Below are 26,459 nucleotides of genomic sequence, written 5' to 3' on the forward strand. Positions count from 1 at the left end.
TGTCATATCCTGTCATGATCCTTTATACATGAAAAAATACTAATGTCACTTCAGTAATATAATATATATTAGACCTTGAATATCAAAAACTAAATTTAAGACATTAAATTTAAGACTTTTTAAGGATGTGCGAGGACTCTGTCTGTATGCAGGGAAATGCTGGATTATACACTAACTGGCTGAGGCTGACATGGACGAAGAGTAGAGTACAGTGAAGCAAGGCTCAGCTGGTATAGTATAGCCAACACTGATCCATTGAAATATGGCCTGACACACAGAAAAGAGCCCTTCTTTCTAGTTGCCTGCCATACTGTCTGTGAGAACATGCATATTTTAATCTGCAGTATAAAACCTCATTGTTCATGTTGGGTCTCTTATATATAGTATAATATGAAAATATGACTTCATGTTATTATCACTCTCACAGTGATATTATTAGATCTTACCATTTTCTTCATGGGGATATTCTATCCCATAGATACTGCAGCGGCGAAAAACCATCTTGTTCTCTGTCAGAGTTCCTGTCTTATCAGAGAACAGGTACTGGATCTGACCCAGGTCCTCTGTGATGTTGAGGGCCCGACACTGGATCCTGGAGTCCAGCTGCTCGTTGTACAGTGCCAGGTCATTGTGGATGAAATAGATCTGACCCAGTTTCACTATTTCAATGGACACGTAGAGAGAGATGGGAATCAGCACCTGTTGGACAGAGATGGATCATATAATGATGGATGGTATGATAAACCAGGTATGTTCCTCACCAACACTGTGCACAACACTTGGAAGTTCGGCTGAAACAAATTCACATATTAGAAATAAAAAGAACTCATTTATCCCAATGACATCATCGCAGTGATACAGTGGAGGAGATGGTGTCTTAGCTCTGGCTGCAACGCAACATCATCCAGCAACTAATTGTACTGGTGAGACAAATAGGAGCAAACACACATTCCTTTACACTTTCCATGGTGATCATTGTCATGGAAAATAAAATGACACCATCATAACTTCCCAGAGTTGTAATATTCTGTCTCATACATAGTCTGAGACACTACATCGGTGTAGTGTCCACTGTTTGAGTGACATTTAGAAACTATCAATGAATGATTAAAGTCGTAAATACACACGTGCGCGCGCACACACACACACACACACACACACACACACACACACACACACACACACACACACACACACACACACACACACACACACACACACACACACACACACACACACACACACACTTTTTATTTTAAGACAATTTTACATTTTTTTAAACAACTTTTATTTTAGTCTCATTGGTAGAAACTTTTAACTCCACACACACACACTAGGTTTCTGACAGTAACCATCATTATCAACATTAAGAGAATGGGTCAACCCCTGTGTCTTACTTCTGTAGAGCCAGACAGAAAAAAAGGGACTTTACAGTTCTGTAATAAGCTGTCCGCCTCCAGAACTCTAGTAAATGCATTTAATATCTTTATTAAAAAGGTTTTATAGATCTATAATTGGTGATGAGACATGGCAGCATCATACCTGCAGCACAATGATCATTGTCCAGAAGACATAGAAGCCAGCCAAAGCAGGTGATGTCTCCCCATCAACCAAGAAGACAGGATCTTTGAGCTGGCTCATCCAGAGACCATGACCTGAATCACAGAGAGACACCAGAGCAGGTCATTACACCCACACCAACAACTGGAGATTAAAGCTGGAACTGGTCTCTCCATGTTGTTTTACACAGTCAACAATACAGTGAGTGTTGGTACAGACCTATAGCAGCAGTCAGACACATGATGATGAGCAGGAGCACACACCACAGGACATCTGTGTTCAGACGCTTCTCCAGCTGGCTGCGTTTATACCTCGGCCCACTGTTATTCATCATGGCTTTCGTCTCATGACCTGAGTCACAGAGAGAGAACAGTTCTAATGACCATTACAGGACTGCATCAGCATCACTGACAGTTAAAGAAGAGCTTCCATTAATAATACAGAGTATGATTATTATCACTTTAGTTAGTCATGTTATCATTCTTGTTTTAGTTGAGTCTTTGGGTTTCAGGTTTCCAGCTCCACCTTATACTACTTTACATTTTGTTTTATTGTTTCTCAAAAATGACAACCTGTCTTGATTCATGTTTGTCACATTCTGGTTCAGACAAAATAATCAAACCAAGTCATTTCCAGCAGCAGGATGGTGTGTGTGAGACTGAGTCAAAATAAACTACAGTGTGTGTTCATGATAATGAAGGAACAGTGTGAGGCACACAGGAATACAACATGAAAAACTTTAACACACATACAGTACATTGTTGCTTTGTCTCAGACAGAAATTAACACAAAAGACAAGAGTGTGTGAAAGTAAACATAGTGAACAAGTCTAGTCTTGGATTTAATCCCTTGAAACCAGTCTATCTCTATAATGCCTGAACCACCAAATCATTGCCAGCAAATTTAAATTCTTTGAGTTTATTGGACCTTCTGACAAGTAATTAAAAAAGATTAATTAAATAACACTTTGCATGTGTGAGTTTTGTTTAAGTATCATATTTGTCCTTCAATCCCAGCAAGACAGACAGGATGCAGGATCGCTTCAGAGTCAGTGATCTCTCCCTGAAGCCTGACCCAGCCTCTTTAACATGGTTTCATATATGTTACTTACACCCATATACTAGATCCCTGAAGCTCAGGTTAGAGAGAGACATGACTGAATCAGTGTTGTGTTTACAATGTACACTATGTTGTGTGTGTATCTGTAGCAGCAGGTTGTGGACAGAGCCAGTACTAGAACAACACCTGCATACAGTCGTGTGCAGGCAGAGAGTGGACGCCTGTTCCCACTCACCTGACTGGTTTCACTGCTATAATCTTTACTCAGAGCGGACACAAAGGAGCTACGATTCACTTACAAGTGTATCATGCTACCAAACACTTGGAAACAGCCTAGACCTAGAGAGATGTTCTCATTCATTTAAAGATGCTTAAAATTAAATATGACTACAGGGCTGCAAGTTTATAATCCATGAAGTCTCTATTCTATTTTCTAATCTATTTTGATAACAGTTTTAACACACATAAACTCTGTAAAATGAGAATTGGCTGCATGCTACATCTCACCATATGTGTTTTGTCACAGTTTACAGCATGATGAAATATTTGTGATATGGAATTCCATTGCCTGCCTAAGCTCCATATTTCATACTGACCAGTCTTAGCTGCTAATCTATTTAGAATGGCTGCTTCAAGGACAGACAGTATTTGTTAGCTGTCTGCTAAGAGAAGTCAAGAAACTTCAACATAGAAACATTACACAACCTTTTTAGGGTGTGGATTTGTTAGATGTTGCATGTAATGACTATTTTCACTCATGCAATCACTTTCAGGCCTTAACATGCATGTTTAGAGAAAACACCAGAGTCCTCCTCTCTCCTCTCTTAAGGAAAACATAAGCTCAGGTATGAGCATGTGATCTGTAAATGGATATCTTATCTGGATCTGGAGTAAAATGCAAACTGGAATGTAATCAGATCTGGCTAACACTGTGAATGAATCAGGTTGAGCTGTGTGTGTAGTTATATGAAGACTGACCACATTCATACGTTTAAATATGCACAACAGGTTGAAAGGTCACCTGACTCCACCTCCTCCTGCTTTCTTTAAAAAACAGCCAAAGTAGAGCCTGTACACTTGCTCCACCTATCTAACCTGCATATTGAGATTTGATTAGAGTAGGTGGAATACCTTGTGTAGAGTAGATACAGATCACATGTTAATATCAAGCAGCAACTAGCACAGCTTGAGGATGCAGCCCATACAGAAATACCATTCAAAAAGCCTCAACTTCTCTATGGAAACACTGAGTCAATCATTATGGTTTCAATTTCTAAATTCAGGCTCTGTAATAAGTGTGCTGGTGGTCATTGCTGCATTAATAAGACTTGAGGACGTATACTAGCTGTGATATCTGCTGTGTGGGTGTTGATTGACAACTGTTGGACTTCTGGTGTTTGTGTGTAAAGTATAAACAGTGATTTTCTCCAGACACACTGTTCTATGTTTGTGGTTCAGGGATTACACTGTGTTTTATGGGACTTGATTACGATACCTGTGCTGTTACCACAATTTAGCTAAAGTAAATAATGTTAGCCCAAATGTATAGCACATGTTTTGTTCTGCAAAGACCCACCCTTACTCTGGCTCTGATTGGCTCTGACCCTTATATTTTTACTCTAACTGTAACCATCTCATTGCTCATTCCTAAACCTAATCAACCTTACCAACTAAGGCAATGAGCATGAGTCAATCATGCTGTGGCCTTTCTGGTCTTTGCAGAATGGGAAAAAATATAAGGCATCCAGGGCTTAGTAGTCCCAGTAAAGTAGTAGTAGTTAGAATAAATCTGGGACATTTATCAAGCCTGCAGGGTCTTGAACATCATCCGTGACCCAACACATCCTGTCTACCACAGCTTCAACTACTTCTCTCTGGCAGATGATACAGCACAATTCAGTCACATACTACAAGATTGAAAAACAGCTTCTTCCCCCAAGCTGTTAAACTAATGAACACGGCCTGATCCCCTCACACACACACACTCACTGGAGTGTGTCCTACTGTTACAACAAGAATTGCTACTGTTTGCACCTTTTTATATTGTATATTGCACTTTATTGCTCTCATAGATTGTTAATGCTGTATGTATGTCTTAAGTTGTTTCAAGTTCTTAAATGTTCTTATGGATCAAGGAGTGCTATCTACATTTTGTTATATTGTTGTCTGACCCTCAATATAATGACAATAGGATATGTTCCAAGGTATGACTGGAGACATTCTGGCTCTTAATGGGAACCATAAATCACACCTTACTACGTCCATCTGTATATACAATCTACCTGTACCAGGTGAGGAAGGACTTACCTGCAGGATTTTCAACACAGAAATTCAAATGACATCCATCGAATGAGTCACTGTATTGCTGAACTGTATTTGCTTTCATGAAGTGAGAGTGAGTGAGCAGGCTAATGTGATGAGTCAGTCACATGTGTTGTAATGATGCTGCATTCGTACCAGCATAGACCACGATGCCCACCACAGTCTCTGTGTTGCGGATGGTGCAGCTCCTCAGCAAGAGGTTGCTGTTATGGAGGCCGACACGACCCCCACCAGAGTGATCCCTGTGGAACAACACACACACTGAAGATAAAACACGCATGACATAATGAATCCACTACATAGAACAGATTGCACCTTTGGTCAGCGTGTTTTTTGTGGGTGATTTACTAAAGAGTAACTGTGAGAGTATTTGTGACAAAGTAAACGCTGTAAGCAAAACCAAAAATATTCCACTCCAAAAATATTAACACAGGTGGAAAAAACCCATTGTCTGTGTATTCTGTTATTGTGGCTCCGCCTCCTCCTCTCCATAGTAATAGCAGGTTAATACCTGTCCTTCAAACCTATTATTTATAGTCGCAGTTACCATCAGCAAAATTACCTCCAGGTTTGGTAAATTACAATGCGTGTGCTAAATAATAATAATAATAATAATTCATGTATTTTGCAATCTGGGGTTGAAACACCTCATATTACAGATTAATTAAGGCAAACATACTAAATAAACAGCACATATTATCATGCAGAGTTGAGAGAAGCGAGCCTCAGTGCACAGCATTAGTAGATCAGCTTGCACATTTTTGTGGGCGATGTCAAGTTTACATATATACACACAAACCTTTAATTAATCAGACCCAGAGCTTTGTGATCAATCATACCATTTTACTATGTCATCTAACCATCTCATTTCTCATATGGTTTGGACACTGTTACATAGTCAGTGTTGATGAAATAAACCATTCACAAATCATTAATAAATCCCAATAAAGGAAATTCAAAACATACAGTACATACAGTATATATGACACTATTTACAGCTTTCCCATCATGCGATAATATGATAATTAATGAATTCAAATGTTTAATTAATCAACTATGCTGCATAATATAACAAATGGTGATCAACATGAATGAATGTGTTCTTGTGTCCATGCTATGACTGCTGCATTCCATGGAAATACTTCAACAAAGCTGCATTTCTTTTCTTCTAAAAAGGTACTTTCTCAATTCTATCAAAATGCAGACAATAATATATCATGATGCGTACACTGTGTTACATCCAGTCAAAGATGGCTATATCAGTCTGGTCCTGTGAACTATACCATGAAAAGGAACTCACATGTAACCTCTGAACCTGCTGAGGTCATTGTTGGGGTTCTCACACTCAATGCGACTATGGAAGGTCTCAGGGGTCAACTCTCGTCCCTGGGAAAAAAAACACACACAATAGATCATGCTCACCTTTTGTGTCCTAGTGTGTCCTGCCTGAGTTTCTGTCAATACCAATAATAACAAAAAGGAAGTGCGTAGTGTGAGAACAGTACAGTGTGTCTCTTACAGAACAGCAGTATCTAATTCTTTTTCTTTAGATGTCTCCTTCATGTCTCCTAGATGTCTCCTTATTTCGATGTGTATTTTTTTGTTCTTTTATATGCATACACTTTGTATTTTAGAGCTGTTATGAGGTGTTCAAAATTTCTTATATGAGGATGTGATGCATTTTAGAGTTTGTGCTTTTACTGAGTGTGTCAAAGTCTACACACACAGGCAGTCATATATTCAAATTAGCTATATATCTTTTCCTCCATGAATGTAAATCAGGTGTATAATGCTGTCTTAAGCAACTCAAAAGCCTCAAAAGTGAACACTGAAATTCAGCATGTGTCTGACACAGTCTCCAGTTTCTATGAACAGATTATTCTTAGTATCTGATCAGTCAGTGCAGAGAAACTGAAGTGAACACAATGGAAAGACAATAACAATATGAAGAGATTTGTTTGAGCTTCCACAAGCTGATAGAAAGAAGAGTCAGCTCCAATGAAGTAATAGAACTTTTCCTTGACGGCCCTTACCTTAGCTGGAAGGTCTGAAACCACCTGTCTCTGTTTCAGGTTGGTCTCTCCATCCAGGTTGGCGGTCTCAATGTAACAAACCCCACGGGGGTCAGAGGAATACAGCAGCAACATGTCAGCAGGGATGATTTCATTGCAGGACAGGCGGACAAAGTCTCCAACTCTCACATCCTTCCAGCACTGCTCAACGTAGGTTTTCTGCTTGCTGTGGGACAGAACAGACACAGAAGATGAACAAGTCTCCAGACATGCTAGCTCCTCTGTGAGGCTGTACTTACAGCATGGTGCTTCGAGCTAAAGGCTAATGCTACCAAAGTGCCATTATTAAAATGCATAGTTAAAGTCTGTGTAAAGTAAGAATAAATATGTGTTCTGAGTTTGACATATCACAGAAAAGTGTGTTGTTAACCACCCTGCCAAATTTGAATGATTAAAAAAATCACCAAATATATGAAATTAGGCTTCAAAGTTGTGTAAAACTCAGCCTCTTTCTCTGCTCCCAAACGCTGTGGGAGTGCCCATCGAGTTCGCTGAAGCCCCGCCCCCTACCAAGTGTCACCTGTCAATCAAAGCCACCAACTCTACCAGAAACATGGATGCTACTTCTGAGAGCTTTCTGCTGCTAACTCAGCTGCTAGCTCGGCAGCTAACTCAGTTAACTGGCTAACTGTAGACTGTAGTAGTAGTAGTAGAGTGGCTGAATGTATTTATACCTCTACAGCAGCAGGGGTGGGTTTATGATTTTCAGACCCGTCCACTAAATCCTGAACACAGAAATGTTGAAACACAGTTTGTGAAGCCTAGCTCCACAATTCAAATTTAAATGGTTGAAATGCTTTTTACACCTTTTTTAGAAATACATTTATGACCTATTTAATGTGTTTAGAAGAAAATGTCTGAATTCACTTTACACAGTCTTTAAGTCGTTTGTTTAAAATAAATATTACCCAGTTGTGCAATATTTACAAGGCCAAAGTCATCAGTTACTAGGGAAGAGGAGAACTTCATTACACCCTCCCAACCCGGACATACAGCTTCTTCCTGTTTGCAGATGGCCTCAAAAAAACCTGATCCTGCACTGACACAGACTTTATCCCAAATTTATTTTCATTTCTATTTGAAAAGCTTTATTTTCCCAATTACAGGTTTGGTTCTTTTTCTAATAATTTAGTTCAGTCATGGGGTAACAGGTCAAATCAGCTGAGTTTTAATTGCTGAAAGTATGGAAACCTGATCAATGTAATCTGAAATGTTAAAGAATAGCTCCACATAGTAGTATAGTATCATAGTATAGTACCATTTTGATTAATTCATTCTGAGAAATGTTGTAACTAACCATTATAATGTGTATTTTAAAAAATATGTTGATGTATATAATAATAATCACGCTTTCACGCTTAATTGTATTTCATTTTGTACAGTATGTTAGCAGAATGTACGCCTGTTCTGCCCATGCATTTATAGGGGCATATTAAAATCTTGATAATGCGCTCCTAAAATAACAGTGAAATACACACCATTGACTACAGACCAGGTTTTTGTTAGTCAATCCACCGCCTCAAAGTATCAATGTGCCACCCCTTATCTTAAGATCAACACACCCAAGGGTGCTCAGATGGGCTCAAGTGCATTTGCTGTTTAAACAACGTGGGAGTTGGATGGGAAAATGACAGCTGCATTGGTCTTAAACTAGTAGAGACACTGGCGTCTTGAGACGCAAGTGATGCAAAAGCTATATATTGTTGGGTTTTCCGCAGCACAACAACAACAACAAATTATATATTTTTTTTATATGTTAGAGTGAACCCAATATCGTGTCCCGTTTCGTCTCATGAGCTGAGTGTATCATCACACCCCTAACTCCCAGGTATTAGTCAAATCCTCAGGTGTTATTGGTGTCATGGCTTATTAAATGATGATACGAATGATTATGATTTTGATTGCGCAAGACATTATGGACAAAGGAATAGTCTTAATTTGTTTTCTTTGTCAAGTAAACATGGTATAAGCGGGATTACTCAATGATTACTCCAGGCCAAAGATTCCTGAGAACAGACATCTCATCAGGCATTATCCTCTACTTCATGGCTAACAATTTGGAGGTCCATTAAGAAAAATTTTAAACAGCAAAATAAAACTTTTTTCAGGGGAGAAGAAGCAGAGGAAGACTGTAGAAGGTGAAAACAATCAGCTTAGAGAGACAAATGTACACAATGGATGTACTACACAAATCACACCCTTAAATGTATCCATTTGTCATTTAAATCAACTGAATCTTATAATTATAAAGTAAGATAAGTTTTTAGTATTTGCCAACAGAATGACTTATATGGCATATAAAAAAAATGTTCAGTGAAAACAATAAACACCTGTCAAGTGATCTATGGTATGTGTGAATACACTCAGAGGTTAATCATTACACTCACAATCTCACTCCATTTACCGACAATGACTGATATACATACAGAGAACAGGACTTACTATAAATACACATAATGTACAAAGTGAGGTCATCCAAGATAAACTGCAAACACATACTGTAATGTGGTGATTAACGATTACTCAAGTTACCACAAAGAGGTGGGTGTCATAAACCATACCAGTGTGCTGATTAGAAATCAGAGATCCAGAGATCCATTTTCAAGTCTTAGTGATGCATTAACTAGACTTAAGAAAACCTCAACAGAATACACACCATCTGAGACAAGTGAGGGGAAAGGAATATGAACAGGATTAGTTTTTGGATTCATTTGTGCTTTGGATCTTGGGTTTCAGTTTCAAGATCTGGAACTGATCTGTTTTACTCAGATTAAAAGTAGCACTCAAACTGACAAACTGGAAGGCAGCATTGAAGACATTTAACAAGAATTCAGGAACAAGACGGTCACAGAGAGAACAGGGCAGACCTTTATTACAGGTTCAATTACAGGTCATTAAATGTTCATGATGTCACTTTGTATTTTTTAAACCACTTTGACCAGAGTATAGTGTAGTCATTTTATTTTACTGTAGGTTACATTTTTGTAGTAATCCCCTTTTTGAAGGCAACTTTTTTCTTCGGTTTTTAGTCTAGTGAGTGGACTTTAAGTTTCTGTCAACTACAGTTACTAGATAGAGAACAGAGCAAAACAAAGAAGCACAAGACTGAGTCACAACTTTCTTTCTTGGACTTAAAAATGAGATCAAATTTTGCCACTAAGGATAATACACATGGCCATAAGAATAAGATAACCTACCTGTCGTAAACATGGCAATGAAGCCTGTTAATCAAATGATCCGACTTAAACCTGCGGTAGTCTTCCCAGAGGTCCTTGATGGCTGTCACTGACAGAACCAGTAGGATAGGAGTCAGAGAGATCTCTGGCTGGAAGGCCTCCACCATCGGCACAAAGTTGAGAGCAGTCAATAAGATGAAGTAGACATTAGCGAAGCGATGTAGTTGCTCAAAGAGATTCTTGGGGAGGAAAGAGAGGAAGGAATACTTTGTAGTTCGGATCTTGTTGTTTTTATATGACTTCAGGAGTTGACTCAGTTCCTTATCCTCTGTAGAACAAGGTCCCACCGTCCTCTTTTTCCGCAGGTGCTCCTTGGTAGAGTGAAGACGGGATAAAGGCTCCAGTCTATACATGAGTCCACTGCTCCAGTGGATTCACACCACCCTGCCGCTTAATATCTCCACTTAGATAGCTTATCTACCTCAAGTTATCCTCCAGCTGTTATTAGAATATTTGTCGCTGGCATTTTTGCTGTCCCTTCCACAAATTGACAGCTGTCAGGTGGAATCATCCTCCCTGTCCTTCCTGAGAGAAGGCAGGCCAAGTGGGACTGATAGGACTGAGTGGATAGTTAACTACCTTTGTGACAGATTCACTGACACTCCTCTGAGGGGCAGTCACATTGTAAACAAACTCAAGGTTCAAGTCTTACAAATGACTCAAAAGACAGACTGTATAATTACATAGAGGAGAAAGAAGCCATGCAGGGACTTATGATGATCCTTCAAGACTAGGGAAGTGACGAGATCTCATTGCACGATATTACGAACGATATTTCTCGTCTAAGTGAATTTTGTCTCACGAAGCTATAATTAAGGGGAGCACAAAAAAAGAAAGAAAAGACGATCAGTTTTCTATCACTCATTTGCACGTCATGTCTTCTTTTTATAAAGTCACGTGTGGATCATTAACCTTGTTGCAGCTTCTACCTGCTGAGTTGATCTCACAGAAGTATGAGATGAGGAGAGCAGCAGGTTAACCTCAGGTCTCTACACTGAGAGTCTGAGGTAGGAGGAGCAGCTATGGAAGCCTAATGATGCAAAAAATAAATGAGTCACACTACCAAATTATAACGCAGTTTATATTGTGTTCTACTTGTGTATTTATGTGATACAGGATTTGTGCAATTTACTTTTATTTCTGTGTTGTTGTTTTTTTATTAACAATGTGTTATAAAGATTCTTTATTTAATTTATATTTATATATTAGAATTGTTTCTACTCTTTATAATTTACTTTTTATTAGTATTTGTGATTGTATCTAACTTTTGTAGTTATGGTTGTTATTTCCATAAATACCAAAATCTATAAAATATATATATGGAGAAACCTCTTACAGTGCTGCATACTGCATGATAATTATACATTTAGAAAGTAGAACTAAAGTGATTCATTACAAGATGATTAGTTCAAACATTTCAATTCAATTTACATTTTGTGAATTTCAAATAAAACAACAGTCATTTATTTCCTCATTGAAATGTTCTGTAGGTTCTGATTATGTCCATTAGGGAAAGTGAAAAGCAAAGAATGAATAACGTATCCATTGAAGAAAGTCCTTTGGGCAATATGATATTACATTCTAACAACTGAAATAATGAATACAGCCATAAACACAACCATGCAAAGCAGCACACAGATGAGTGTGTGTTGGAGCAGGGGATAGATAGTCCCAACACACCTGAATATCCTTGGGCAAGACACTTAACCCCAAATTGCTCCCGTTGCTATGCCAACGGTGTGTGGATGTGTATGAATGGTTAGAGTCCCCTGATGAGCAGGTTGGCACCCTGCGTGGTAGCTCCTGCCATCAGTGTATGAATGTGTGTGAAAGGGTGAATGACATGTGATGTAAAGCGCTTTGAGTGGTCACAAAGACTAGAAAGGCGCTATATAAGTACAGTCCAGTACAGTCCAACATTACACTTACATAGAAACTGTTTTGTCAAGATAGAAATATAACTGCTGCCTGAATTATGTTCCTGGTTCACATGGAGGTCATAGTGGAAGTGTTAGTGATGGAGGGCATATTAAGGATCAGAGACCAAGGTTTATAATATGCCCAACATTTGTGGTTAGAGTTTGGTAAAAGAATGATATTTTGGGTTGAATATTGGAAAAGTAAACTACTTGTGTTTCTAGATGGCGTTTAATTTCTAAAATGTTTAACTAACTGAGTTGAGTTGCATAAAAAGATCCATGAAAATGTGTTATTTATTTGTATATCTTTCAACATCATACACCCTCCTCCAGGTGACCCAGCTGGGGCTGATCAGACTTCACATGTCCCACAATGCCCAAGCTGGTTTAGGCTCTGGTTAGAGAGTGAGCAGCACATCCCCACCACCCTGCAGAGATTTGGAGACCTCTCACCCTCCATCCAGCTTGCTGACAGTCACTAACCAATGCTGCATACTTAGCGAGCTTCCTTCCAAAAAGCCTCTTTCAAGCAATCTTCCCACAGGACTGTTAGTTCCAGCATCACTACCTGTTTGGTGGACTCAGACACCATTTGTCCGTTCCATACAGCCTGCTCAGATAAGCAGCACTTATTATCGAACACCTGACTTGAATGAGCCTAACAAATGAGATCAGATTAAAGTGGTTCCATAAAGACTGATCCACGTTCACACAATCAAACTAATTCAAGACAGGCTCAAGTATTCAGACTAACCCTAACGCATTCACAAGTAGCCCATGACATCGAACACAGATCAAACAGATTCAAAATGACAAAATCCACCACAAAAGAGCCACAGAGCAGCAGCAGTCTGCAGCAGACACTTCTGCTGGAGACATATGAAGAATTTAAACATATGATCACAAAAAACAATACATAAAATCCAAGAGAACTAGGCTGGCAGGAAATAGCTGATGGATTGAATGGGTCTGATCTGTCTCTGCAGGTGTGCTCTGCTCCTTCTCCTCAGTAATGGAGTCTTGCAGGGTGAGCGTGCATCGAGGCCATGGTGATGGAGTGCATTGCTTATTGTTTTCTCTGGATCGATTGTCCAAGTCTTTCTGAACTCTTTCTCCTTGGCTCTTGAGCTACTCTTCTGGCTAACCTTCTGACTCCCTGGTCAGAAATCTTGGGATGAGTTCTAGAGCATGGTCAGGTGAGGGTGGAGTGATGTTCCTCCTACTCCCAGATAAAGGCCCAACAGTCCTTTTACTGGCCATTCCGAAATGTTGAAATACATCTGTAACCAGTGCCATTGAAATGTTTTGCAACAGTCAAGTTGCGATGGTCTTGGGAAACTCTTTGCTTTTACCCATCATGAGATGCAACACCTTTTTATAGCTCATAGCTCATAGCTCATCAGTATGTACTAACCCAGCTGATATTAACTTGTACAGATAGACGATGATTACTGCTGTGTCATTGTTATATTGGAACTGATGTGAGAGAGGAAATGCAGACAAGGTGGAGGTGGCATTGTTAATGGTGCCATGTTACAAAGATAGTTGATGTTGGTTGATTGTTTTTCTGTTCTGGTATAAAACCACAACCAGACAAATGAAGCTGAGTTTCAGTTCCTTTTCCTGTCCATCAACACCCGACACATAATCTGTCTTGTGGAAATCCCAAAGCCTAACATTGATACATGTGACACCAAGTGATTGTTTGCAGTCTGAATGAATAACATACAGGTTGTTTTATAGTTAAGGCTTGTGTTTGACCAGCACTGATAAATCATGCAGTATGTGAAGGTGCTATCTTTGTTTGTATCTAGTCATGCAGACTGGCTGAGTTTTAACTGTTAAGGTTTTGAGATATCCCCATGCTTATTTCAGTATGGTGGAGCGGCTCTACATTGTTGTTGTTGTTGCATGCTGGGAAAGTAGGGCTGTTGCTCCATCATCCATTTAGTCATCATCAGTGTGTGCACTCAGCTGAAGTAGATTCACATGATTTGAGTCAAGTGATTCACAAGTTTTGTTATTTGTTATCTTGTCATAGGCTTGTTTTATACAATTAAAACCACAGGTCACTGAATTTGAGTTTTAAAGACATTTTTTTCCTCCAGGGTTTTTCTCCTGGACTCCCCAAGCTGATAACTTTGTCCCATTGGCTGGTTGCTCTATATATTTGTGGAAAGCCCAAAGCAAACACAGCAATATCATTTTCTCTCAAATTCAGCATGAATCCAGTATAGCTGCAGGTAGTGCATTGATATTATATCGATATTGTGATATAAGACAAGATATCGTATTAGATTTTGGATATCGTAATATCACAATACAGTATGTCATCAGAGAGATGATTACAGTTAAGTATATCGTTTTCTGAACTTACCAGACTGTTTCTAGCTGTTTTGTTATGTACCTTTTACCCACATTACTGATGATTATTTATCAAAAATGTTATAGTGTAACTATTTTGTGAAAGTATTCTCTACTATATTGTTGCAATATCGATATTGAGGTATTTGGTCTAAAATATTATGATATTTGATTTTGTCCATATCGACCAGCCCTAGATGCAAGTCAGCTGACCAAATTTTGATACACCGATAATATGCATGTACTCTCTGTAAGTTCACACACACACACACACTATATAAATTCATCTGTTGCTCTCTTGCACATGAACAATCTGTCTCACACCATTTGCACTACTTGTACATATATTTAAATATGTCATTGCCCTGTTGCCCCACTGTTAGTACTTGAAGCTCTAAGCATGTTTTTAATGTGTAAAATTTTATTTTTAATGTATTTTTTACTTTTTAGATGCACTATTGTTGTTTCATTGTTGTCTCACCGTGGGTCATATGCTATATGTCCTGTACATATGTACTTACAATTGACTTTCATATACTGTAGCTGGACCAGTTCTAGACTGCAGCTAAGCTATGAACACATGCTAAATGACAAAAGCAGCTATTCTGAATGTTGCCTTCCCAGCATCAATAAAGGATTCAATGACAATCTACTTTTCTTTAAGGCAAGTTTACATCAGCAAAGGTAGAAAATGGACTGTGTATAGAAGGTTCACTCACCCACAGTACACTCGCACTACATTATTGTTGACCTTTTTGTCAAACAGGTAGCGTCTGTAGTCTTCCAGGGCATCTTTGATGGCGATCACAGTGAGGACCACCAGCAGAGGAATCATGGTGATTTCCTTCTGAAAGGCTTCAACCACTGGCACCCAGTTTAGCAGCGCCAGGAACAGGAAGTAAAGGTTGGCTGCCCTGCACAAGATGGACCAGAGCAGCACATCAATTTTCTACAGACATTTGTGGAACTAACATGTGGACTTCAGATAAATGAAACTAATAATCTGAGCAGGTGCTTTCTATTCAAATGTCACATTTTACACAAGATTCTAAAAAAAACAACAACCCAAAAACCAAAAAAAAAAAAAAAAAAACTAAACCAATGTACCATGATGTGGAGGATTTGGTACTGAAGTGAGACATAGGATTTAGGATTGTTTTATTGGAGTTTGAATGCATTCCATGTAAGAGACTAAATGAAAACTGTCTGGGAGACTTGGGGCTTCCTAGTAAAGATGATATGAAAACATTGCTTTACCCAACGTACAAAAATGCGCAGTTCTGGAAAGAGACCTTAGTGTGTAGATTTACAGTGTGTAAAGTTACAATGTTGTGAGCATCACACTCCATGTATTGGGAAAGAGGCTGAACTGTCAGATATAGCAAAACCTGAACATATAAAACTGAATCTATTTGTATGTGTGGATATTACTAGAGGGAAGAGATCTAGATGAAATGACTCTTAAACTCAAGCTCCCTGTTGCAGGTTGTCTTTATTTTCAGCAATGTATGTTTTAATTGATTTCAAAGTATTGTTAACCAAGAAGTGTGTAAAACTGCTGACCCTGCTGTTCAGTGTTCCACATGATCCTCAGGTTGAAACCATCTGAATCACGTGACAGTGTTGACAGTTGACAGTGACATTAGAAAAGTCTCTTAGAATGGTCTGTTGATGTTCATTTTAATGCGTAGATTTGTTTTCCCTGTAGTTCCTATAGACATCCACTTCCTGTAAGCTTTTATTTCGACAGTGCCTTTTTTTGTTTTGTATTTTTTGTATTTTGAAGGCTTTCTGCAAAACAGGAAGTGGATGCAACTGCCATCTTAGAGGCGGTGCCTTTACTATGAAAAAGGCCGGCCAATTTGTTGTGATTCATTTATGTATTATATGTAATATATTTATGTTTAGTAATATCTGTAACGGTAGAAGACAATGGTTAAATGTATACAGGTCATTGCTAATGATACATTTATAACGTTTCTTGTGATTTTTATATGATAAATATGTTAGTGAATGTGTTTATTGATGCCCGTCTGTACATTTTAATGGAGTTTGATTGACGTTTGTGTTTGTTATTTATGTTACATATGCTAATTTATGTGTTTATTTACTGTTGTACCTATAGCTCTTACAGTGTTTTTTGAAGACTAGAGAGGAAAGATACTTGTGTTCATAACCAAAGGCTACCGGCTGAATATAAATAATGAAAAAGCTTCTTTAAACATCAGTAGGCTGAACCACTGTCTGACTAGAGTTCTACAGTCACTAGTAAATTATAAAGCAAACCATAAGACTAGAAAAAACAGAAATTACTTTTTAAGTAATTTAATAATAACACGCCACTTTACAATGTAGAAGTCTGACCTGTGAAACTGCTGGAACAGGTTCATGGGGATAAAGGTCAACAAGCTGTACTTAGTAGTACGGATTGCATTGCTCTTGTAGTCTCTGGAAAAGGTCTGGTAGTCCTGCTGGTGGGGCCCATGGCGGGCAAACACTGTTCTTCTCTTCCCACTGGACCTGTGTGGAGAGGTGTGGGGGTCCAGGGAGCTTTTGTTGGGCAGGTCGTCTGGGCCAGAGTACCAGCCTCGCCCCGAGCTTCCTGCCAGCACCTGCCGACAGCGATGCCGCACCCAGTGGAGCCGCTCCATTTCCACAGCAGGGGCTTGAAAAGGGCCTCTGTGGCCTCCTGCTCCTCTGGAGACTTCACAATGTCTTCATCCTGCAGACAGAAAAAAAATATCATCAACCGCTGCTCTAACCACTGCACCAGCATATGCGTCTGCTTGTCTTTCAGTCATTTTAACTTGTGTGTAAGTATTGTAATTTCTTTTTTCTTTTTCTTTTTTTTTATAATAAGTAGTGCATTTGTTAGGGACTATTTTCAGTGGCAGATGAATCCACATTTGGTATTCTAGTGAGTATTTCTGGCAGCAGGACTGTGTGTGAGATCAAGATAAATAAACTACAGTGTGTGTGTTCATAATAATAAAGAAACATGTCACCCAGTGCAGCAGTGTGACACATTGATGTGTTTTAATCATTTTATGACAACAATAGATCTGTATGGCACAGAAACATAAGATATATGAGACATTGAAACACACACTATACTTGGTAGTATATAAGTTCATTATTGGTTTGGACCCATACACATGATTTGTTGATAAAAGGATAAAGGAACACTACTCACAAAGAAAATGTAAAGCTACACATAATGACTAGGGCTGTCAGTGTTAACGCGTTAATCGCGATTAGATTAATGAAATCCATAACACGTTTTTTTTTAATCGCATTTTAATGTTGCAAGCCTTTTTGTCCCTTCTACTCCCCCATAGACGGCTCCTCTAGCTGTAGCGCTATGCTTTGAAGTGGCCTCCTGCAGTAAACCTACCGCGCTGATGGAAAGTAAGAGAGCTACTGGACTTTTGAACGGCTTGTTTAACTTTAAAACACTTCCAGACGCTTCAGTTGACAAGTCAAAAGTAAAATGCAACCTGTGTCAAACGGAGTTTAACTACCACCGGAGTACGTGGAGTTTGAGTTAGCACCTCCACGCTAAACACCCAGGTGCAGCCAAGCCAGCCTCAGCTCCACCAAAGTACCATTTTGGAGTGTGGGAGTCGCAGCAGAGCCGTGATTGATTCCCAGTTAAGACACTCTGGTAAGAAATGCTTTACATTATGGGCTTAAAACTGCCTTGAAATGTAAAATGACAGGATTTTAAACATGCATTTCAAAACACGATTATCGCGATTAACTATGGAAATTATGCGATTAATCTCGATTAAAAAATGTTATCGTTTGACAGCCCTAATAATGACACATCACATACAATGTAGAGTCAGCTGAGAAGCTTTTAACAGACTTGTTCATTTGGTTTTAGATGTAACAATGAAATAGCAAAAATTCTAATGGTGAGACTAAAAATAACTGGCGGCTACTGCTGGAAATAAAGTACTGTAAAGGGAGAAGTTGGTGTACAGCAAAACCAAAATAAATGTAAAATAATGTCCTTACAATATGTCTGTCCTGTGAGCCAACATTTAATAATGAGATAATGAGAGCAAAAGTAAACCATTTACTTGTATATCCCCTAATATTCCCTGTATATGAATGATTGCCTAAAAATCTTTTATCAGTTACCTGAGAATACACATACTCAAAAAATCAAAGTCCTAACCTTTCTCAGAATGGCTATAAAGTATGTCTGTAATGTAGACCATTTGTCTGACAAAGACAGACGCTTACATTTTCAAGCACTGGTCAGATCAGGGGCTTGGTGGCCATTGGTATATCTTACACTGAAAAGGAAATTTAACTTAACTCAGCCTTCCTTAACTGTGACACTTCAGTAAGTGAAAATAATGGAAAATGCCATATAAATAAATGAAGTTGACTAACAAAAAGTATAAAATAAAGCATATTTATATTTGTATTTATATTTTAAAGCCATATTTATAACAGGTAAACACTGACTGCATGTTGTTTCTTAAGTAAGCCTTTAATGAGTCAAATCCACCTGAGTGTCATCCCAGATAGCAGTCTGCTGTGGCCCAGATCCAAGAACCAACCAAATGAACCAGATTTGAACTGCAGTTCACTTTTATTCTGGCTCTGATCCAGCCCACATTCCATATCCTCATCCAGCCCACATACTGTGTGGAATGATGGCATTTAAGCAGTCTGCTCCTGTTGACCAGATATGGGCCACAAGCAAACCTTAGTATTACTGCATGTCAACCAACCTTTTGTGCATCTATTGGCTGATTGTTTCCTTTCTGAGGTGTGATCAAAGACTGCTAAAGTCACAGTTTTGTTTTAACATGGTTTCAAATTCCACAAATTGCTGATGTTGCTAATGCACCATGGATGTTTCTTCTGCTCTCAGTGCTCCACTTTATGAATGAAAAACCATGTCTGAGAAACAGAAAAGTGCCAATGACTTATCGGTATCTAAGATGAAAGTGAGGCAATATCTTGAGAGTTACTTCAATCAATCAATCAATCAATCTTTATTTGTATTGCGCCAAATCACAACAGAGTTATCTCAAGGCACTTTCCACATAGAGCAGGTTCTAAACCAACTCTTCAGGTTTTAACTTTAAAGAGACCCAACATTCCCACATGAGCAACAGTGGCAAGTACTTGGACTTGGTTTCATCGAAGGACAGGACAGCAGCCGTCCAAAATGTATTTTTTGTGGCGAGAAACTAGCTAATGATAGCATGAAGCCAACTAAACTGAAACAACACCAGGAGACAAAACACCCGGACACTGTTGGTGAAAGTCGGGATTCTTTTCAGAGAAAGAAGATGCTGGCACAGTCAAAAAGATCCACGGACATTAGAAAGGCTTTTGAAAGAGTAGGCAGTACAGCTGTTCCAAAACCTGTGTTGACATGATGTGCATATGGATATGAAAAGCAAACTGACCCGTTTCAGTTAAATCAGGACATCTATGACAGAGCTGTTTTATTTCTTTGTAAGGATGTGTGGATATAGGCATACTGTTAGGTTGTTAAAGGAAAACTGTCAGGCTTATATATATGTTAGGCTTAATGTTTATTTTTTCACATTTTCAGGAATATTTCATGAATGTCCTGGCATTACTTTTATCTGTGCATTTTGTGCACAGGCCTACTGTTAACAGGTTGTTAAAGAAAAAAGTGTTTCATGAGTCCTTGAATTATTATACACAGGCCTACTCTGACAGCATTTTTCCTTTAACAACCTAACTATGTCTACATTTTTTGCTTATATTAAATGAGATATTTTTCAGAAATATGTTGATGTCCTTGCATTTCTTGTTTGCATTTTGTACACTGGTGACACAAAATGAAGGTCAGAAAAACAAAGTCAAAAGGGGGGGTGGGGGTTGGTGCTCGGCTGGTCTTATACACATGTAGGGGGGGCTCCAAGGAAAAAAGGTTGGGAACCACTGGTCTAGACTGTTAGCACACTTTGCTGTAGAGACATTCTGGGAGCATTTTCTTACCTCTCTAGTTCTAAACATTATGAGTGTGTATGCATCTATTCATGATTCATTTAGAACCACGTTAAATCTTAATCCAGAGAAGGACAACCTCTACCTGAGCAGGAATACACACAGTCCTGGAACTTTGCACATATATATACGAATCTATGCATCAATTCATTTTTTCAGAGCAAAGCAGCAGCACAAATACCTTTTTAAACACTCTGGCAGATCAGTGTCTAGCAGCAGGCTACCCTGCATGGATCTGCTGCAGACGTGGTTCATGAGCCCATGCTGCATTTTGGAAAATGGAAAGTCAATGACTTGAATCCTTTTTCCTGCTAATCCCATTAAATGTTTTGCCAAGACTCATTTGAGCAAGTCTTTGTTAGATCATTATATTTGAGAGTGGAACATACTAATCTCACATCCAGAATTGTCAGAGCTTACTGTGTCGTGTCTTTGTCATACCAGGCATATTTTAAGATGAGGCAACTATTGTTGACTTTGCCAGATCTTTCTTTCAAAATGTGTTTTGTGATGTTTGAGTTTTATTCACTATTTATCACATGTGCTGCCATCTGGGAAACGATACAGACTCATGAAAACAAGGACAAACAGACTCAAACACAGCTTTTACCCAACAGCAATAACCACTCTCAACAAAAATAGGAGCTAATGTGCAATAACAAAAATGATTGTATGTTGATGAATGTTCTTGTATTGTCCGTGTGTTGATGTATGTGTGGAGGGGTGAATGTGTCTAGATATATATTTATTTTATTTTATTTTTATTTTTATTTATTATTTTTTAGTTATTTTATTTTATATATGATGCACTGACTGGAGAGCACCTTTAATTTGTTGTACCTGGTGACAATGACAATAAAGATCTATTCTATTCTATTTAGGGTCACATGCAGTTTACACATCACTGAGAGCTCCAAATCTTTGCCAAAAATGACACACATTTGTTTTGGAATATTTGGGCTGTATTAGTTATTTTACTTGTAGGCTCACATCTGTTTAGTCCAGAAGGAGGCCAGAATGAAGTGGTATAATGGTTGGTCAGTTGGTCAATGCCACAAATTTGCTTAAATGTGATTGCTGACCTAGAACGAGTCCAGAATCTAAAATATTTCTTTACTTCTCATGTTTCTGGACCCTCAAATGTTCTGATTATTTCTGGGTTTCTCAGACTTTTGCACCTCACTGTATAAAATTGGTTATATAACGTTGAAGGACAATTGATCAGAAATGTTCATGAGCTGCTGCTGATAAAAGTAAACACTGATAAAAAGTTAACATTATCAATGAGAAACCCCGACAGGCCAAAAAAAACAACACGTTTTAATGCCAAAAATAAAGGAAAATATCCATTCATTTAGAAATCAATAGCATTTGTGAGGCTCTATACAATGCTGTCATGAAACTGAAGTCAACCTCTGTGTCATTATCTAGGCAATTGTTGGTAGAGTAGCTGTTAAAGATTAGGCCAGTGTGTAACATGTGTAGCAAGGGAGTGGTAGAGTGAGAGAGCGAGTGGCAGAAAAGTGAGTGTGAATGAAAGAGAGGCAGAAGTTATCACTCTGTCAGCACATGTACAGTAGTAGCTGGTTCATAACTGCTGCAGCAACTCAACACCAGTGTTTTCATTACTCTAATCTACATGTTTATGACCTTATTATCATTATTATTATTATTCACCATTTTATTGTTACTCATGTCTCGGCTGGGTACTGCAGATGTCGTGCCATCATAAAAAGTTGATGTGTTTATTTTAAGCATGGTAGATTTTTTTTAAATTTGAATTATATTTATTATATTTAAATTTTACAGGCAGTCTATTTATTATTTCCATATGTTTTCAAGCCCTTCTGTTTTTAATAAAAGAGTTTACTTTTAGCTGTTTTACTGTGGTATCAGATGAAGTATTGAGAATCATGGAATTGATTGACGTATACATTTCTGATACTGTGACATGAGATGATCTCTGCCACTTGCAGTCAGTTCAAACACACTGCAAAAACCCATTGACTCTAATGTGTATTGTCTGAGGACAATTAATATTGCATGTTAGTATGTAAGACTGTGTGATAAACTACCTAGTGTTATCTAACTCTGTGAATCTATTAGCAGTATTGGAAACATATTGGATCATCTTTTTGTTTACGTGCAGCTTCAGTTATGACATTTCACCAAAATAATTATGTATACATGACTCGGTACTCTCTCCCCCTTCACATACCCAAAGACAATGCTATCAGACAGATAAAGAAAAAAGAAAAAAAGAAAATGAATAAGATAAAATTTAAAAGAAGGAAACAAAACAAAACAGACGAAAACAAAGAAAGCACAGAATGTACCAAATGACTGATGAGGTAGCAATTCAAGGCACTCCATTTTAGCAGTATCAATCGTCTCGCCAGTAAAGTTACAAATGCACTCATGTCCTTTTTAGCAGATGATCTTGTGAACTCAATATCGTGTCTCGTCTTGTCTCGTGAGCTGAGTGTATCGTATCGTCACACCCCTTCTTTACCCTTTAAGAAACAATGAGATATAAGCCTGATTAAATGTTTGAGGGAGTGCACCAGAATTAAAAGCTTCAATGAACATCTCGAATAAACATGGAGCCAATTGTTTCCAAATGGCCCAGACTGTTGCCGCTTTGTAATGATCTAGCACTGCAGTGAGCTAACAATTTACTAGTCTCATCTCCCTGTTCATAAAATTGAGACCTAGAAAGACGTAAAAGTTGTGTATATTGTGAAATAATATCATCATATTCCGCCTGTAAAGACATACCTTCCTTGTATAACATACAATATAATATATAATATGTATAATATAAAGTTTTTCACTGCATACAGTACATGGTATCCATTAGCAACATCAATTTCTCTCTCCTAAGTTTCTTTTTATAAGCTACATAAGAGATGATCTCGCCCCTAATGAAGACCTTCATCGCTTCCCCAAATCATCTTAACCACTGCTTAGTCACAGAATAGTACTAACTGCTGTTATACCAGGTGTTTCTGAGTAATCACTGTATCATTTTATGTTTAGAATCACAACTGTTTGACCATCGAGAGGGTTGAAGTATGTGATTTTTTGCATGTAAAAAAATGAATGAATGAATTGCCTAAGAGTCAGGAGGTCCAAACCGTCTCCTAACTAAGGATTCATTATGCATTAAGCCTTCTACACACCTTCGACACACTTAAGACTACCTGTTTTGCAAACTGATGAAAGAGCCCAATTTACTTTTTTGGCATCAGGCTGGCCCTCATTGCTTCATATATCAGTTTCTCACCACACCTTCACCTTTTGTTTTCTCTCCCTAGACAGCAGTGGAGGCTGCTGGTGTTTTAAACAGGGGAAGCTCACTTTACATCTTCATCATAAAACTTGTCATATTGAAGCGAGGCAGTTACAAATAAAAGGAGTGTTTAATTGAGGCTGTTGTATGCTTCATCTATGCCACAGAACCACATCAACACACACAAAAAAAGATTTAAAACTAGCCACTAGCCTGCCCAATGAATGAATGAACTAACGGAACTTGAACAGGTTACAAACTCGAAAAATCTATGATTGTGTTTTTATTTACAGTGTGATATGTACAAACATGAAGGTGAAGGTGTATGTGAAAATCATACGACTGCTCTCAACAGCTCTGCCACTAAACTGACTACACTGACCCAAATTTTAGGGGAAGGTGAGCTTCCCTTGTTGTCTCAGAGCAATCGCCCCTGCTAGACAGGTAGCTGACCCAGCTTTGCACAACAATTTTGGGGAATAAACTAATGGATCCATCTCTACACAATGCTTCATCAAGTAGACAAAATGCACAGCTTTTCTGTGATGAGAGTTGATATCGAATAGAAAATGTATTCCCTTATATCTTGCTGTCCTTTCATAACTATTATTCATAACATATAGTTAAATCACACACCACTATTGCCAACTCAATGACCAGTTTGTCTTGCCATTTTGAAAAAAACATTTTTCATTTCATTGCTTCATTTAATCAGTTATTAGTAGACATTTAACTAGTATATGTAAAGTCCTCATGTGTCATCTAGTTGTCTATGTGTGTTCTATAAAGCAGAGGACAAAGGTCCCTTTATTGAAAAGAATTCCAATTCCTAGTTATAAGATTGATTGATTCAATATTTATTTTCATTCTAATGGAGGTGTTCCTGAAGCTACTGAAGTTATAATACAGCTACACTAAAAACACTAACGTTGAAACATAGAAGATGAAGATTTGAATCATTTGGATGCTGAAGCTTCATATAGGTTTCAGATCTACTTTTAAATCCATGTTTCCACAGAAGGAGGACTGTGGGTTTAGTCCTCCATCACTTCCATTGTAATCATTATGAAGAGATCTTCTAATGTTCAGTATGAGCAGGAGGAATCACTACAGAGATAGAGAGAAAATGTTACACTGGGCTTTAAACAGAGCCGGACAGTAACGGAGTACATTTACTTGAGTACAGTACTTAAGTACAATTTTGAGGGATCTGTACTTTACTCGAGTATCATTTTTGGGGAGTACTCATGACTTTACTCAAGTACATTTGAGAGGCAAATATTGTACTCTTTACTCCACTACATTTCTATCCATAACCGTGAGTACCCGTTACTTCTACTAAAAAAAACCCAACAAAAACTCAATTTGTCATTTCCCTCTCAAACGTGATTGGATTGTGCAGGCACCACTGATTGGGACAGCCTATCACCAATCACCAATCATGGTCAGGTTAGATGAGAGATGGAACCATGGAGGAAAGGAAGGGTGAAAGGAAGAGAGAGAGAGAGAGAGAGAGAGAGAGAGAGAGAGAGAGAGAGAGAGAGAGAGAGAGAGAGAGAGAGAGAGAGAGAGAGAGAGAGAGAGAGAGAGAGAGAGAGAGAGAGAGAGAGAGAGAGAGAGAGAGAGAGAGAGAGAGAGAGAGAGAGAGAGAGAGAGAGAGAGAGAGAGAGAGAGAGAGAGAGAGAGAGCTGTAATAACCATAATAACCATAAGGTTTTAAAGAAAATGACTTGATTTTACTTTCAATTCCTTTTACGTTCTCCAAGGTATTAACATTAACATTTGTCATAACTCCATCTAGGACATTTCTATACATAAATGTAAGCACTGTGGCAGTAGTAATGCAATATTTAGAAAATGTACTCTTGTACTCTTGATACTCAAGTACTTTTAAAAACAAGTACTTCAGTACTTTTACTTAAGTAGACATCTGACCGTAGTACTTTTACTTGTACTTGAGTAAAATTTAGCAAGAGGTATCTGTACTTTTACTCAAGTAAGGAAGCTGTGTACTCTGTCCGCCTCTGGCTTTAAAGCCAATCTAGCAGCTCTGTGAGGCTCTGCTGGAACTAACTGCATACATCAGCATGCTAACATGCCAACAGTGATAACGCTAGCATGTTCATGCTTGGGTTAGGGTAGTATAGTTTACCCAGGCGGGGAGTTCCAGTCCTCTGAAAAGAAGCCAATGCGGAAGTAACTTAGAGCTGCATTCTATCAAAAGGCCACCAGGGGGCGACTGACTCTATACAAGTCAATGGAGAATTCACCAACTTCTCACTTGATTTCTAACCTCAGTAAACGTTTTCAAAATGTGTTTATGGTCTCAATCGCTAGTTTAAAGCCTTCTTCAATGCAGTCTGGTGTTCATTTGGGACATTTTGGCCTCCCTGATTTTATATGTGACGATAAAGCAGGCTACGTGGCTACGTTGTGATTGACAGGTTGATTGACCAATGTCCTTCAGATCCAGCCCTCGTAACCAATCGCAGCCTCCCCGCTCCGCCATTGGCCCCGCCCATACTGCCGTCCATGACTCCGCCTCATGCCCATATAAGTAGAATCCGTGTTCTTTTTTTTTCCAGCATGCACCTGAAATTTTCAAGATGGCGCTGCCTAGATTCGATAC

At 38.5% G+C, this 26,459-nt stretch overlaps 1 protein-coding gene across 1 annotated transcript in view; it reads right to left on the reverse strand.

The window, feature by feature from the left end:
- Nucleotides 1-26,459, reverse strand: part of atp10d (ATPase phospholipid transporting 10D) — a 61,939-nt gene that overhangs the window by 28,627 nt on the left and 6,853 nt on the right. Inside the window, exons 2-9 of the mRNA XM_053335833.1 lie at nt 16,897-17,254; nt 15,252-15,446; nt 6,975-7,179; nt 6,242-6,327; nt 5,077-5,183; nt 1,780-1,911; nt 1,543-1,655; nt 447-699 (exon numbers count right to left, since the gene is read on the reverse strand). Of these exons, the coding sequence (XP_053191808.1) occupies nt 447-699; nt 1,543-1,655; nt 1,780-1,911; nt 5,077-5,183; nt 6,242-6,327; nt 6,975-7,179; nt 15,252-15,446; nt 16,897-17,183 (1,378 nt within the window). The 5' untranslated portion in view covers nt 17,184-17,254. The remainder of the gene's footprint in view (nt 1-446; nt 700-1,542; nt 1,656-1,779; nt 1,912-5,076; nt 5,184-6,241; nt 6,328-6,974; nt 7,180-15,251; nt 15,447-16,896; nt 17,255-26,459) is intronic.

Source organism: Scomber japonicus, chromosome 16 (genome assembly GCF_027409825.1).
Source record: "Scomber japonicus isolate fScoJap1 chromosome 16, fScoJap1.pri, whole genome shotgun sequence".
Lineage (NCBI taxonomy): Eukaryota > Metazoa > Chordata > Actinopteri > Scombriformes > Scombridae > Scomber > Scomber japonicus.